The following is a 15,199-nucleotide window of genomic DNA, read 5'->3' as shown; positions in this document are numbered from 1 at the left end:
ACATCCTGCTGCGATCATAAATAAAAATAATATTAAAACATTTTTACAAAAAAAAATATTTAAATCAAATTAATAAAAAAACTGTGTGTAGCGCTCCCCTTGGTAGTCATGGTGATAAGGGCAGGGCTTTTGGGTTCTTTATCAACTATTTTTAACCCTGATTAACTCAGTTTTAATGTTAGTTTTGAATCTCTCTTTTTTTGTTTTAAAGTACACACATGAACTGTTTTTAACTTACTTATAAATTCACCTTTAACCTGTTTTTCATAAAGATGTTCACCCCTCAGGTCTCTGTGTATTAAAGGTAAGTAAATGAAATACACCACACACGGTTTTAAGAAAATAAGTTCTCAATTATTTACTTATGCAATGATTAATGCAATATAACAATAAAATAAAAATATAAATGTTCTTTTTGTCGTTAAACCTTCACAATAAATTCCCCTTTTTTAAGGTAAAAACTCTGAATTGTCCCTTTTTTCACAGGAAACACAACAAAGGAATTATACCTCTTTTGCAAAAAATGTAATAACTGAAATAACCCTGTTTCTTCTTTTCAGGTAAACACAGTAAATAAAAATATCCTTTGTTCTGTTTTAGTGAAACACTATCACAAATATTCACAGATATCAATAGACTTTTTAACCCAAAAATATCAATGCAGAACCTTCAATTCACTCAAATTCACTGAAGTGCAATATGTGGACCCACACACCTGATAACTAAAGCCGGCACTTATTACTTTACTTCAAATAAACCTGGGTACCCCTTTAGTGCATCGGTGCAGGCCTGGATGTCGCTTGGGATGGGCTGGTGGTTGGAGAAGAGGTGAGTTGAGGAGAAGATCCGTCCGGAGGAAACGAAACCCCGTCACTGCCGATGTCGCGGTGTTCGCTCGTCGTCTGCAGCTCCACGCTCCTTTCCCCACAGTCACTGCTGAATAGGTAGCTTGCTGCTAACTCGTACAGTCACTGTGAGCTAAACTAGCCGCTGTGTTAGCTTCTAGCTTCACGTCGTCCTCACGGTTTGAGTAATCCACTCACACCCACAGGAAAATCACCACTGAGTCCTCTGGAGAGTCCGGGTTGAACGCCTCCACGACTTGGTCACTCAACGTCTGTACAACAGTCTCTTTTCGTTACTGTTCTTCCTCATACTCCGCGTGTCTTCTCTCTGCTCGCTCCGCCCCTTTTCTTTCCGTCCCGAAACAACCTCAGAGGTTAGGTTCCGGCCCATCTCAATTAACCCCATACATGCTGGTACATATTACGTTTACAGATACATTATACTTCAAATAAAACAATAAACACATAATATATACTTTTAACTGTTTTAACACTTCTATAGTATTTTAATGAATTTCAACCTTTTTAATCACACTATTTATATGCTTGGAAGAAATTATATTACTTAATATTTTTAACCGGGTTACACCCTCCCCCTTCTAAATGTCTTTGATGTCCTCATCAAACCATAATGAACTTTTTTATTTAAGTTAACCGTTAACTAGTGGAAAGGGTGCATGACCTTGTTTGAATTAACTCTTGCCAATCTTAATGACAACTCCTCTATGTATAATAGTGAGAGGCTGATCTTTAGCTCTACCAGGCTCATCATAAGTTAACCTGATGACTGGTTTCACTTTTCTTTTTGGACGGTTTTCAGGTTTGCTACTCACTTTTGTCTTAGTGACTGTCTCTGGGTGCTTATCGTGGCAAGGGTTATCAGACTCTGGATCACTTTCTTCTTCAGAATCTTGATCTCCCTCCTCTTCTCTCACACTGTAGTTTTCCTCCTCCACACTTTCTTCCTCTGACAAGCTGTCCTCAGCAGGATTTCCATCTGACTGTTGAGAAGAATCAGCATCATTTTGGATGAGGTTTGACTGTCCAGCAGTTTCTCTTTCTTTTCCCAGGATTTCTTTCAGGTAGGTACTGTAGGATTTTTCAGGTCCATAATACTCCACATCTGAAGAGGAATCCATGCTCTCTTGCATCTCTTGAAGAACTTCCTGTATTCCAGGTAAGACTTTCTTCGATTTCTTTTGTGCCTCAGCTCTTGTTCTTGCTTTTGTTTTGGCTGGTGACTTGTTCTCAACATCCACTGTCGGCATTCTTACCAACTGTCCAATTGGAAGGAGATGATCACGATGGAGAGTTTTGACTCCTCCTCCTCCATCTTCCGGTTTCACTTTGTACACTGGAAGGTTGGGCATCTTTCCTATAACCACGTAAGGGATAGAACTCCAACGACTCTCTAGTTTATGTTTTCCTTTCAGTCCCAAGTTCCTCAGTAACACTCTGTCACCGATATCCAGGGTTTGAAATACAACTCTTTTGTCATAGGATCTTTTGTTCCTCTGATGTGTCTTGTAGGCTGTGTCGGAAGCAAGCTTGTAGGCCCTGTGCAAGTCGTCTTTCAGCTTGGCTACATAGCGAGAATGGCAACCATCAGCTTCGCCATCAGGAGAGGTTCCAAAGCACAAGTCTATGGGAAGTCTTGCTTCTCGGCCAAACATCAAGAAATAGGGTGAATACCCCGTAGCATCACATTTGGTACTGTTGTAGGCGTGAACCAGGTAGCCAACATGTTTGCTCCACTGTTTTTTCTTCTCACACCCCAGGGTTCCCAGCATGGACAGAAGAGTTCTGTTGAATCTCTCGGGCTGCGGATCTCCTTGCGGGTGATAAGGAGTAGTCCGTGATTTCCGGATCCCCATCATCTGCAGAAGCTCTTTGATCAGCTGGCTTTCAAAGTCTCTCCCTTGATCTGAGTGGATTCTTGTTGGCAGACCATAATGCAGGAAGTACTTGTCCACCAGGATCTTCGCCACAGTTTGCGCCTTCTGATTTCGGGAAGGGAACGCCTGAGCGTAACGGGTGAAATGATCCGTGACCACTAAAACATTTCCGATGCCTGCAGAATCTGGTTCCATTGAAAGAAAATCAATGCACACGAGGTCCATTGGTCCACTGCTCGAAATGTGATGCAAAGGTGCTGCCCTATGACAAGGGGTCTTCCGTGTGACACACGCTCCACAGTTCTTTATATACTGTTCAACATCACATGCAAGCTTCGGCCAAAAGAATCGGCTCCTCAACAAGTCTGTAGTTCTTTCAATACCAAGGTGTCCTAGATCATCGTGCGTGGCTTTCAACACCAGTTCTCTGAACCCGCTTGGTAGGACAAGTTGAGTCTGTTCTTTTCCGGAGGGCCGCTTGCTTAAGCGATGGAGTAGCCCGTCCTTCATCATTAGCTTCCCCATCTCTTTTTTAAGACGAAAGCTCTCTGGGCTAGATCCATTTTCTTCCGGCCATTTTCCATTTTTAACAGCTTGGATAGCAAGTCGGATGGCTGTATCATCCTCTTGAGCTTCTATCAGCTCCTGATTAGACATCTGTCCCAAGGATTTCAACTCCAGGTGAATCGGGAATGCAAAGACATCAGGCACGCATTCAGGAGAAACTCCCAACTGATCTACGTACCTCGGTGGACTGCCCGCAGTACCAGGGATGCAGATTCGTTTGCAGATGGATCTCACACCAGACTGTGGTATGGTTGTCCATTCCTCGGAACTCTCATCAGACATGTTCCTCGAGAGCAGGTCTGCGTCTATGTTTTGTCTGCCTGGTCGGTACTGGACATCGAAATCGTAGGTAGATAAGGCCGAGAGCCATCTGTGCCCCACAGCGCTGAGCTTGGCGGTCGACAGCACGTACGTGAGCGGGTTGTTGTCCGTACGTACGGTGAATCTGACCCCGTACAAATAATCATGGAATTTATCCACAACCGCCCACTTAAGGGCCAGGAACTCCAGCTGGTGAACGGGGTAGTTCCTCTCAGATGTCTTCAGCTTCCTACTGGCGAAGGCAACGGGCCTCAGACCCTCACTGTGCTCCTGATATAGGACGGCGCCAAGCCCTTTCAAGCTGGCGTCTACATGCAGGACGTATGGCTTGTTGGGATCCGCGAAGGCCAAAACAGGTGCATGGGTAAGGCAGTGGATAATCTTGTGGAAAGCTTCAGTGCAGGACAGGTCCCATCGCTCACCAAAAGGCTCGGACTCTTTGCGGTAAGTCTTTGTGTTGTCTTTCTCCGGTTTCTTGCCCCTCTGGGTTGGAGCGTAGCCTTTTGTGAGCTCAGACAAAGGCCTGACGATGGCTGCATAATTGGCGATGAAACGGCGGTAATATCCGCAAAATCCCAAGAAGGATTGAAGAGTCTTCAGGTGCGTAGGCTGTGGCCAAGTGGTAACTGCCTCTATCTTGGATGAGTCAGGCGATACTCCATCTGCCGACACGATATGTCCAAGGTACTTTACCTTTGGGAGGCAGAACTGACATTTGTCGACCGAGATTTTTAATCCAACCTCTGCCAGACAATCAAGAACTTTAAGAAGTCTCTCTTCATGCTCTTCTAAAGTTCGGCCAAATACAATCAGGTCATCGAGGTAGACAAGGACTTCCAGCAGATTCATGTCACCCACAGCCTTCTCCATTAATCTCTGGAAGGTGGCTGGGGCTCCAGTTATCCCCTGCGGCATCCTCTCGAACTGGAAGAACCCCAGCGGACAGATGAATGCCGTCTTTTCCTTATCTTCCTCAGCCATAGCAATTTGGTAATAACCGCTCCGCAGATCAAGAACGGAGAACCACTTGCTTCCGGTCATCGAATCCAACACATCATCGATACAGGGTGTTGTGTACTGATCGGGGATTGTTCGGCTGTTCAACAATCGGTAGTCAATACACATTCTCACAGCTCCAGTCTTTTTGCGAACAATCACAATTGGGGATGCATAAGGACTACGAGACTCTTTGATGATCCCCGCACGCAACAGTTCCTGAATGTGCTTTCTCACGTCTTCCAGGTCAGCTGGGGCCAGGCGACGAGAGCGCTCTCTGAAAGGCCGTGGATCTGACATCCGGATCGTGTGCTCTACTTCCTTCGCCAATCCGACATCCCATTCGTGAAGCGAGAACACCTGAGACCTTGTGGATAGCTTCTGACGGAGTCTCTGTTTCCACTCCTCAGAGACAGGTGAGTCTCCAAAGTTGATCAGATTCGGGTCAAACTCGTTGTCAGCTGTCTTGGACGGAGAAAGGTGAGTAGCTGCATCTGTCAGATACATATGCCCGATAACTGTTCCCACTGGTATGACTGTCTCTGTCATGGACTCATTTTGGACCAAGATTCTGAAATGGCTGACGTTCACGTCTTTGCTGAGCACCACCATTGGCTGAAGTAGCACACCAGCAGGGAGTGGCGTTAGGGGAGACGAGTCCACCATCAGGATCTGTTTGTCGACTTGGTGTTTGTACTCGACTTTACAGACTGCACTGCAGTCACCACCAGGGGGCAGAGTCAGTGGGCCAGGGCCTTGCCATAACACACAGCCGATATCATCATCCTCTTCCAGGGCTGTGGTTGTGTTGTCTCTGTAACACTGTATCCCCAGTGTCTGTGTGATGTCGATGCCGTTGTCTTTACTTTGCTGCACAAGACGTCGAATGTGACTGGCATTGGTCCCCACAATGACCGGAGTCTGGTCTGCAGTTCTGGGCTGGGGGCAGATAAGAGCAAGGATGGTCACTGTCTGGTCGGCACCTGCTACCTTTGCTGGATATTCAACGTCGACCACTACGTACCCACGGTAGGGATAACTGCCCTCGGATTCACTTAATCCCCACAGAGCTAAACCAGACACAGGGCGTATGGGAACATCAGACAGGTAGGTTTGGTACCAAGACTCGAAGATAATGGTAACCTGTGACCCACTGTCAAACAAGGCGTCACAGCAGTGTCCATTTACTTTCACAGGTACGATGCTGGGTGGACCAACCAAGCCTTCAGGGATGCCAGCCGGCTCCGATGCGGTAACTGCACTTTTCTTGACCCCACAGTTTACTTCACTGGCGGTGGAACCACCAGACTGCTGTTTGTCTTTTGTCATCTTTAAAGCATGAATTAGCTTTCTGATAACCTTGGCTTGATTTTCAGGGTTGTGACACTTGGTGGCAAAATGTCCGCTCTCACCACACCTATAGCAGAAATTCTCCTCTGACTTTTTCGGTGTTCCTTTGGGTGAGTTGGAGAATTGTTTTGAAGCCTCCATGGTCGAAACTGCAGCGTCCTGTTCAGACATCGTGTTGCTAGTTTTCTGCTTTAGTCTTTTCAGTTGTTTTTTCAATGCAGCCAGCTCGGCGTCCTGTCGGTTCTCGGGGCCAGGCGGTGAATGGATGGGTGTAGCCTCCCTGTAATCCTCTTTGACTGGAGTGGATTGGGTCACCACTGTTGCAACCATTGATTTCAGTTCTTTTATTTCCGCCTTTAAACTCTGGATCTCTGCTTGCCTTGTATCCACTTTTTGATTAACATGCACTTGGTGTACTGAGGCGCTGAGCTTCTTTCTAGAAGTTTCATACTCTTCCTCAGCACGAATCTCAGTCAAAAGCTGTAGAAAGCTTGGGGGTACAGCCTTTCTTTCTCTCAAGCGCAGCTGGATCAGCATCAGGTCTGAATCGATAGCACCTCTTAGCAGTTGCTCCAGTCGGGCTCGGTCCATGCAGCTCGCAGGAAGACCACCTCGTTGAATCACTTTGGCTAGAGACCTCTCTAAGCGTCGAAGGAAATCTGACAGTTTCTCTCCTTTTTGCTGTTGCATTAATCTGAAAGCAAAGTAGAGATCATCACCGGACTCAGCACTTCCAAAAGCACTTTCAAGAGCTTCCAGGTACTCTTTTGGGCTGGCGTCAGAATGTGTGTGTCGCACTGCTTTCACAATTTCTAGTGCATGTCCCTTTAAACTTCCAATAATTCTGCGTCTTTTTTCTCTGTCAGAGCATTCAGTCTCCTCCACCATGAGCCATGCCTGCTCTAGCCAATGGTCAAATGGTTCCTCACCTGGCAGCGTTGGTAGGGCTCCCGAGAACATGCGTAGTCGACCATAACTCCCTCCATCAGCTGGCTTAGTTGTCTTGTCCAACAAATCTCCAACAGCGCGAAGGATAGATTCAGTGGAGTTAGTGGGCGGGGGTGTACTGGGGAATAATGATTGGAGGTCCTCCATTGTTTTACCTTCAGCCTGCAGCAACCCTTTCAGTTTACTGTTAAACTCTTCGGCAGCTGCCTGAGCCTTTCCTATGATGATAACAGGCCACGCCTCTCCACCATCATCTGGTTTAACCTCAGGAGGAACACTCTCTTCATTCACAGTCTCTTTACTCTCACACAAAACCATCCGTTGGTTTAGTCTTGCACTGAAGTTTCTCCCACGGACACGCACTCGTCCAAAAGACTTGATAGTTTCCAGTGTTGCTTCAACTGCACTGATCTCTACTTCTTCTGGGACGATGGTCATAATCGCATGTGTCTCATCCAAACCCTCACCACGGCACCAGCGTTTTAACTCTGACACTAGTTCTGTTCTTTCCATGTTAATGCTGTTTGTAAGTTAGGTTAGCACTTTAATTAGTTACTTTGCCTTTAACGCTTTAACTTTTTTCTTTTTAATGAGAAATCCAAAATATTCCCAGCGGTGCCTCCATTTTATGTAGCGCTCCCCTTGGTAGTCATGGTGATAAGGGCAGGGCTTTTGGGTTCTTTATCAACTATTTTTAACCCTGATTAACTCAGTTTTAATGTTAGTTTTGAATCTCTCTTTTTTTGTTTTAAAGTACACACATGAACTGTTTTTAACTTACTTATAAATTCACCTTTAACCTGTTTTTCATAAAGATGTTCACCCCTCAGGTCTCTGTGTATTAAAGGTAAGTAAATGAAATACACCACACACGGTTTTAAGAAAATAAGTTCTCAATTATTTACTTATGCAATGATTAATGCAATATAACAATAAAATAAAAATATAAATGTTCTTTTTGTCGTTAAACCTTCACAATAAATTCCCCTTTTTTAAGGTAAAAACTCTGAATTGTCCCTTTTTTCACAGGAAACACAACAAAGGAATTATACCTCTTTTGCAAAAAATGTAATAACTGAAATAACCCTGTTTCTTCTTTTCAGGTAAACACAGTAAATAAAAATATCCTTTGTTCTGTTTTAGTGAAACACTATCACAAATATTCACAGATATCAATAGACTTTTTAACCCAAAAATATCAATGCAGAACCTTCAATTCACTCAAATTCACTGAAGTGCAATATGTGGACCCACACACCTGATAACTAAAGCCGGCACTTATTACTTTACTTCAAATAAACCTGGGTACCCCTTTAGTGCATCGGTGCAGGCCTGGATGTCGCTTGGGATGGGCTGGTGGTTGGAGAAGAGGTGAGTTGAGGAGAAGATCCGTCCGGAGGAAACGAAACCCCGTCACTGCCGATGTCGCGGTGTTCGCTCGTCGTCTGCAGCTCCACGCTCCTTTCCCCACAGTCACTGCTGAATAGGTAGCTTGCTGCTAACTCGTACAGTCACTGTGAGCTAAACTAGCCGCTGTGTTAGCTTCTAGCTTCACGTCGTCCTCACGGTTTGAGTAATCCACTCACACCCACAGGAAAATCACCACTGAGTCCTCTGGAGAGTCCGGGTTGAACGCCTCCACGACTTGGTCACTCAACGTCTGTACAACAGTCTCTTTTCGTTACTGTTCTTCCTCATACTCCGCGTGTCTTCTCTCTGCTCGCTCCGCCCCTTTTCTTTCCGTCCCGAAACAACCTCAGAGGTTAGGTTCCGGCCCATCTCAATTAACCCCATACATGCTGGTACATATTACGTTTACAGATACATTATACTTCAAATAAAACAATAAACACATAATATATACTTTTAACTGTTTTAACACTTCTATAGTATTTTAATGAATTTCAACCTTTTTAATCACACTATTTATATGCTTGGAAGAAATTATATTACTTAATATTTTTAACCGGGTTACATGTGCTTGCACATCCTGTGGGGCGCAAATTCTGTGGGGCGCACATCCTGCGGCGCACATCCTGCTGCGCATATAAATAAAAATAATGTTAAAACATTTTTACAAAAAAACATATTTAAATCAAATTAATAAAAAAACTGTGCTTGCACATCCTGTGGGGCGCAAATTCTGTGGGGCGCACATCCTGCGGCACACATCCTGCTGCGCACATAAATAAAAATAATATTAAAACATTTTTACATTTTTTTTTTTAAATCAAATTAATAAAAAAACTGTGCTTGCTCATCCTGTGGGGCGCAAATTATGTGGGGCGCACATCCTGCTGCGCACATAAATAAAAATAATATTAAAACATTTTTACAAAAAAAAATATTTAAATATAACTAATAAAAAACCTTGCTTGCACATCCTGTGGGGCGCAAATTCTGTGGGGCGCACATCCTGCGGCGCACATCCTGCTGCGCACATAAATAAAAATAATATTAAAACATTTTTACAAAAAAAAATATTTAAATCAAATTAATAAAAAAACTGTGCTTGCACATCCTGTGGGGCGCAAATTCTGTGGGGCGCAAATTCTGTGGGGCGCAAATTCTGTGGGGCGCACATCCTGCGGCGCACATCCTGCTGCGCACATAAATAAAAATAATATTAAAACATTTTTACAAAAAAAAATATTTAAATCAAATTAATAAAAAAACTGTGCTTGCACATCCTGTGGGGCGCAAATTCTGTGGGGCGCAAATTCTGTGGGGCGCAAATTCTGTGGGGCGCACATCCTGCGGCGCACATCCTGCTGCGCACATAAATAAAAATAATATTAAAACATTTTTACAAAAAAATATATTTAAATCAAATTAATACAAAAACTGTGCTTGCACATCCTGTGGGGCGCAAATTATGTGGGGCGCACATCATGCGGCGCACATCCTGCTGCGCACATAAATAAAAATAATATTAAAACATTTTTACAGAAAAAAATATTTAAATCAAATTAATAAAAAACTGTGGTTGCACATCCTGTGGGGCGCAAATGATGTGGGGCGCACAGACTGCGGCGCACATCCTGCTGCGCACATAGATAAAAATAATATTAAAACATCTTTACAAAAAAAATATTTAAAACAATTAATAAAAAAACTGTGCTTGCTCATCCTGTGGGGCGCAAATTATGTGGGGCGCACATCATGCGGCGCACATCCATCTGCGCACATTAATAATAATAATATTAAAACATTTTTACAAAAAAAAATAATTAAATCAAATTAATAAAAAAACTGTGCTTGCACATCCTGTAGGGCGCAAATTCTGTGGGGCGCACATACTGAAGCGCACATCCTGCTGCGCACATGAAATAAAAATAATATTAAAACATTTTTACAAAAAAAAATATTTAAATCAAATTAATAAAAAAACTGTGCTTGCACATCCTGTGGGGCGCAAATTCTGTGGGGCGCACATCCTGCAGCACACATCCTGCTACGCACATAAATAAAAATAATATTAAAAACAAATTACAATTTTTTTTTTTAAATCAAATTAATAAAAAAACTGTGCTTGCACATCCTGTGGGGCGAAAATTCTGTGGGTTGCACATCCTGCTGCGCACATAAATAAAAATAATGTTACAACATTTTTACAAAAAAAAATATTTAAATCAAATTAATAAAAAAACTGTGCTTGCACATCCTGTGGGGCGCAAATTCTGTGGGGCGCACATCCTGCGGCGCACATCCTGCTGTGCACATAAATAAAAATAATATTAAAAACAAATTACAATTTTTTTTTTTTAAATCAAATTAATAAAAAAACTGTCCTTGCACATCCTGTGGGGCGCAAATTATGTGGGGCGCACATCCTGCTGCGCAAATAAATAAAAATAAAATTAAAACAAATTTACAATTTTTTTTTTTTAAATCAAATTAATAAAAAAAATGTGCCTGCACATCCTGTGGGGCGCAAATTCTGTGGGGCGCACATCCTGCGGCGCACATCCTGCTGCGCACATAAATAAAAATAATATTAAAAACAAATTACAATTTTTTAAAAAAAATCAAATTAATAAAAAAATTGTCCTTGCACATCCTTTGGGCCGCAAATTCTGTGGGGCACACATCCTGCGGCGCACATCCTGCTGCGCACATAAATAAAAATAATATTAAAACATTTTTACAAAAAAAAATATTTAAATCAAATTAATAAAAAAACTGTGCTTGCACATACTGTGGGGCACAAATTCTGTGGGGCGCACATCCTGCTGCGCACATAAATAAAAATAATATTAAAACATTTTTACAAAAAAAAATATTTAAATCAAATTAAGAAAAAAACTGTGCTTGCACATCCTGTGGGGCGCACATCCTGCAGCGCACATCCTCCTGCGCATATGAATAAAAATAATATTAAAAACAAATTACAATTTTTTTTTTTAAATCAAATTAATAAAAAAACTGTGCTTGCACATCCTGTGGGGCGCAAATTCTGTGGGGCGCACATCCTGCGGCGCACATCCAGCTGCGCACATTAATAAAAATAATATTATAAAAAAAATTACAATTTTCTTTTTTTAAATCAAATTAATAAAAAAACTGTCCTTGAACATCCCGTGGGGCGCAAATTCTGTGGGGCGCACATCCTGCGGCGCACATTAATAAAAATAATATTAAAAACAATTTACAATTTTTTTTTTAAATCAAATTAACAAAAAAACTGTCCTTGCACATCCTGCGGCGCACTTCCTGCTGCGCACATGAATAAAAATAATATTAAAACATTTTTACAAAAAAAAATATTTAAATCAAATAATAAAAAACTGTGCTTGCACATCCTGTGGGGCGCAAATTCTGTGGGGCGCACATCCTGCGGAGCAAATCCTGCTGCGCACATAAATAAAAATAATATTAAAACATTTTTACAAAAAAAAATAGTTAAATCAAATTAAGAAAAAAACTGTCCTTGCACATCCTGTGGGGCGCAAATTCTGTGGGGCGTACATCCTGCGGCGCACATCCTGCTGCGCACATAAATAAAAATAATATAAAAACAAATTACAATTATTTTTTTTAAATCAAATTAATAAAAAAACTGTCCTTGCACATCCTGTGGGGCGCAAATTCTGTGGGGCGCACATCCTGCGGCGCACATCCTGCTGCGCACATAAATAAAAATAATATTAAAACAAATTACAATTTTTTTTTTTAAATCAAATTAATAAAAAAACTGTCCTTGCACATCCTGTGGGGCGCACATCCTGCAGCACACATCCTGCTGCGCACATAAGTAAAAATAATATTAAAAACAAACTGCAAAATTTTTTTTTAAATCAAATTAATAAAAAAACTGTGCTTGCACATCCTGTGGGGCGCAAATTCTGTGGGGCGCACATCCTGCGGCGCACATCCAGCTGCGCACATTAATAAAAATAATATTATAAAAAAAATTACAATTTTTTTTTTTTTAATCAAATTAATAAAAAAACTGTTCTTGCACATCCTGTGGGGCGCAAATTCTGTGGGGTGCACATCCTGCGGTGCAAATCCTGCTGCGCACATGAATAAAAATAATATTAAAACATTTTTACAAAAAAATATATTTAAATCAAATTAATAAAAAAACTGTGCTTGCACATCCTGTGGGGCGCAAATTCTGTGGGGCGCACATCCTGCGGCGCACATCCTGCTGCGCACATAAATAAAAATAATATTAAAAACAAATTACAATTTTTTTTTTTTTAAATCAAATTAATAAAAAAACTGTCCTTGCACATCCTGTGGGGTGCAAATTCTGTGGGGCGCACATCCTGCTGCGCACATAATTAAAAATAATATTAAAACATTTTTGTAAAAAAAAATATTTAAATCAAATTAATAAAAAAACTGTGCTTGCACATCCTGTGGGGCGCAAATTCTGTGGGGCGCACATCCTGCGGCGCACATCCTGCTGCGCACATAAATAAAAATAATATTAAAACATTTTTACAAAAAAATATATTTAAATCAAATTAATAAAAAAACTGCTTGCACATCCTGTGGGGCGCAAATTCTGTGGGGCGCAAATCCTGCGGCGCAAATCCTGCTGCGCACATACATAAAAATAATATTAAAAACAAATTACAATTTTTTTTTTTAAATCAAATTAATAAAAAAACTGTCCATGCACATCCTGTGGGGCGCAAATTCTGTGGGGCGCACATCCTGCGGCGCAAATCCTGCTGCGCACATAAATAAAAATAATATTAAAAACAAATTACAATTTTTTTTTTAAAATCAAATTAATAAAAAAACTGTCCTTGCACATCCTGTGGGGCGCAAATTCTGTGGGGCGCACATCCTGCGGCGCAAATCCTGCTGCGCACATGAATAAAAATAATATTAAAACATTTTTACAAAAAAAAATATTTAAATCAAATTAATAAAAAAACTGTGCTTGCACATCCTGTGGGGCGCAAATTCTGAGGGGCGCACATTCTGCGGCGCACATCCTGCTGCGCACATAAATAAAAATGATATTAAAACATTTTTACAAAAAAAATATTTAAATCAAATTAATAAAAAAACTGTCCTTGCACATCCTGTGGGGCGTTAATTCTGTGGGGCGCACATCCTGCGGCGCACATCCTGCTGCGCACATAAATAAAAATAATATTAAAACATTTTTACAAAAAAAAATATTTAAATCAAATTAATAAAAAAACTGTGCTTGAACATCCTGTGGGGCGCAAATTCTGTGGGGCGCACATCCTGCGGTGCACATCCTGCTGCGCACATAAATAAAAATAATATTAAAAACAAATTACAATTTTTTTTTTTAAATCAAATTAATAAAAAAACTGTCCTTGCACATCCTGTGTGGCGCAAATTCTGTGGGGCGCACATCCTGCTGCGCACATAAATAAAAATAATATTAAAAACAATTTACAATTATTTTTTTTTAAATCAAATTAATAAAAAAACTGTGCTTGCACATCCTGTGGGGCGCAAATTCTGTGGGGCGCACATCCTGCGGCACACATCCTGCTGCGCACATAAATAAAAATAATATTAAAACATTTTTACATTTTTTTTTTTAAATCAAATTAATAAAAAAACTGTGCTTGCTCATCCTGTGGGGCGCAAATTATGTGGGGCGCACATCATGCGGCGCACATCCTGCTGCGCACATAAATAAAAATAATATTAAAAACAAATTACAATTTTTTTTTTTTAAATCAAATTAATAAAAAAACTGTCCTTGCACATCCTGTGGGGCGCAAATTCTGTGGGGCGCACATCCTGCTGCGCACATAAATAAAAATAATATTAAAACATTTTTACAAAAAAAAATATTTAAATATAACTAATAAAAAACCTTGCTTGCACATCCTGTGGGGCGCAAATTCTGTGGGGCGCACATCCTGCGGCGCACATCCTGCTGCGCACATAAATAAAAATAATATTAAAACATTTTTACAAAAAAAAATATTTAAATCAAATTAATAAAAAAACTGTGCTTGCACATCCTGTGGGGCGCAAATTCTGTGGGGCGCAAATTCTGTGGGGCGCAAATTCTGTGGGGCGCACATCCTGCGGCGCACATCCTGCTGCGCACATAAATAAAAATAATATTAAAACATTTTTACAAAAAAATATATTTAAATCAAATTAATACAAAAACTGTGCTTGCACATCCTGTGGGGCGCAAATTATGTGGGGCGCACATCATGCGGCGCACATCCTGCTGCGCACATAAATAAAAATAATATTAAAACATTTTTACAGAAAAAAATATTTAAATCAAATTAATAAAAAACTGTGGTTGCACATCCTGTGGGGCGCAAATGATGTGGGGCGCACAGACTGCGGCGCACATCCTGCTGTGCACATAGATAAAAATAATATTAAAACATCTTTACAAAAAAAATATTTAAAACAATTAATAAAAAAACTGTGCTTGCTCATCCTGTGGGGCGCAAATTATGTGGGGCGCACATCATGCGGCGCACATCCATCTGCGCACATTAATAATAATAATATTAAAACATTTTTACAAAAAAAAATAATTAAATCAAATTAATAAAAAAACTGTGCTTGCACATCCTGTAGGGCGCAAATTCTGTGGGGCGCACATACTGAAGCGCACATCCTGCTGCGCACATGAAATAAAAATAATATTAAAATATTTTTACAAAAAAATATATTTAAATCAAATTAATACAAAAACTGTGCTTGCACATCCTGTGGGGCGCAAATTATGTGGGGCGCACATCATGCGGCGCACATCCTGCTGCGCACATAAATAAAAATAATATTAAAAACAAATTACAA

The 15,199-nt window shown here is 40.8% G+C and overlaps 1 protein-coding gene across 1 annotated transcript; it reads right to left on the bottom strand.

Moving 5' to 3' along the window:
• Positions 1 to 332: 332 nt before the first annotated feature.
• Positions 333 to 8,892, bottom strand: LOC128436464 (uncharacterized). The gene has a single exon (XM_053418193.1). It carries the CDS (start codon positions 7,433 to 7,435, stop codon positions 1,538 to 1,540), a length of 5,898 nt encoding a protein of 1,965 aa, XP_053274168.1. The 5' UTR covers positions 7,436 to 8,892; the 3' UTR covers positions 333 to 1,537.
• Between the last annotated feature and the right edge of the window lie 6,307 nt (positions 8,893 to 15,199).

This window comes from Pleuronectes platessa, unplaced genomic scaffold (assembly GCF_947347685.1).
Source record: "Pleuronectes platessa unplaced genomic scaffold, fPlePla1.1 scaffold_116, whole genome shotgun sequence".
Taxonomy (NCBI): Eukaryota; Metazoa; Chordata; class Actinopteri; order Pleuronectiformes; family Pleuronectidae; genus Pleuronectes; species Pleuronectes platessa.
This window is presented reverse-complemented; position numbering and strand designations above follow the sequence as displayed.

What these genes read in the sequence shown, in the direction of transcription:
- LOC128436464 (XM_053418193.1), bottom strand. Translation starts at nt 7,435, where the DNA reads ATGGAAAGAACAGAACTAGTGTCAGAGTTAAAACGCTGGTGCCGTGGT.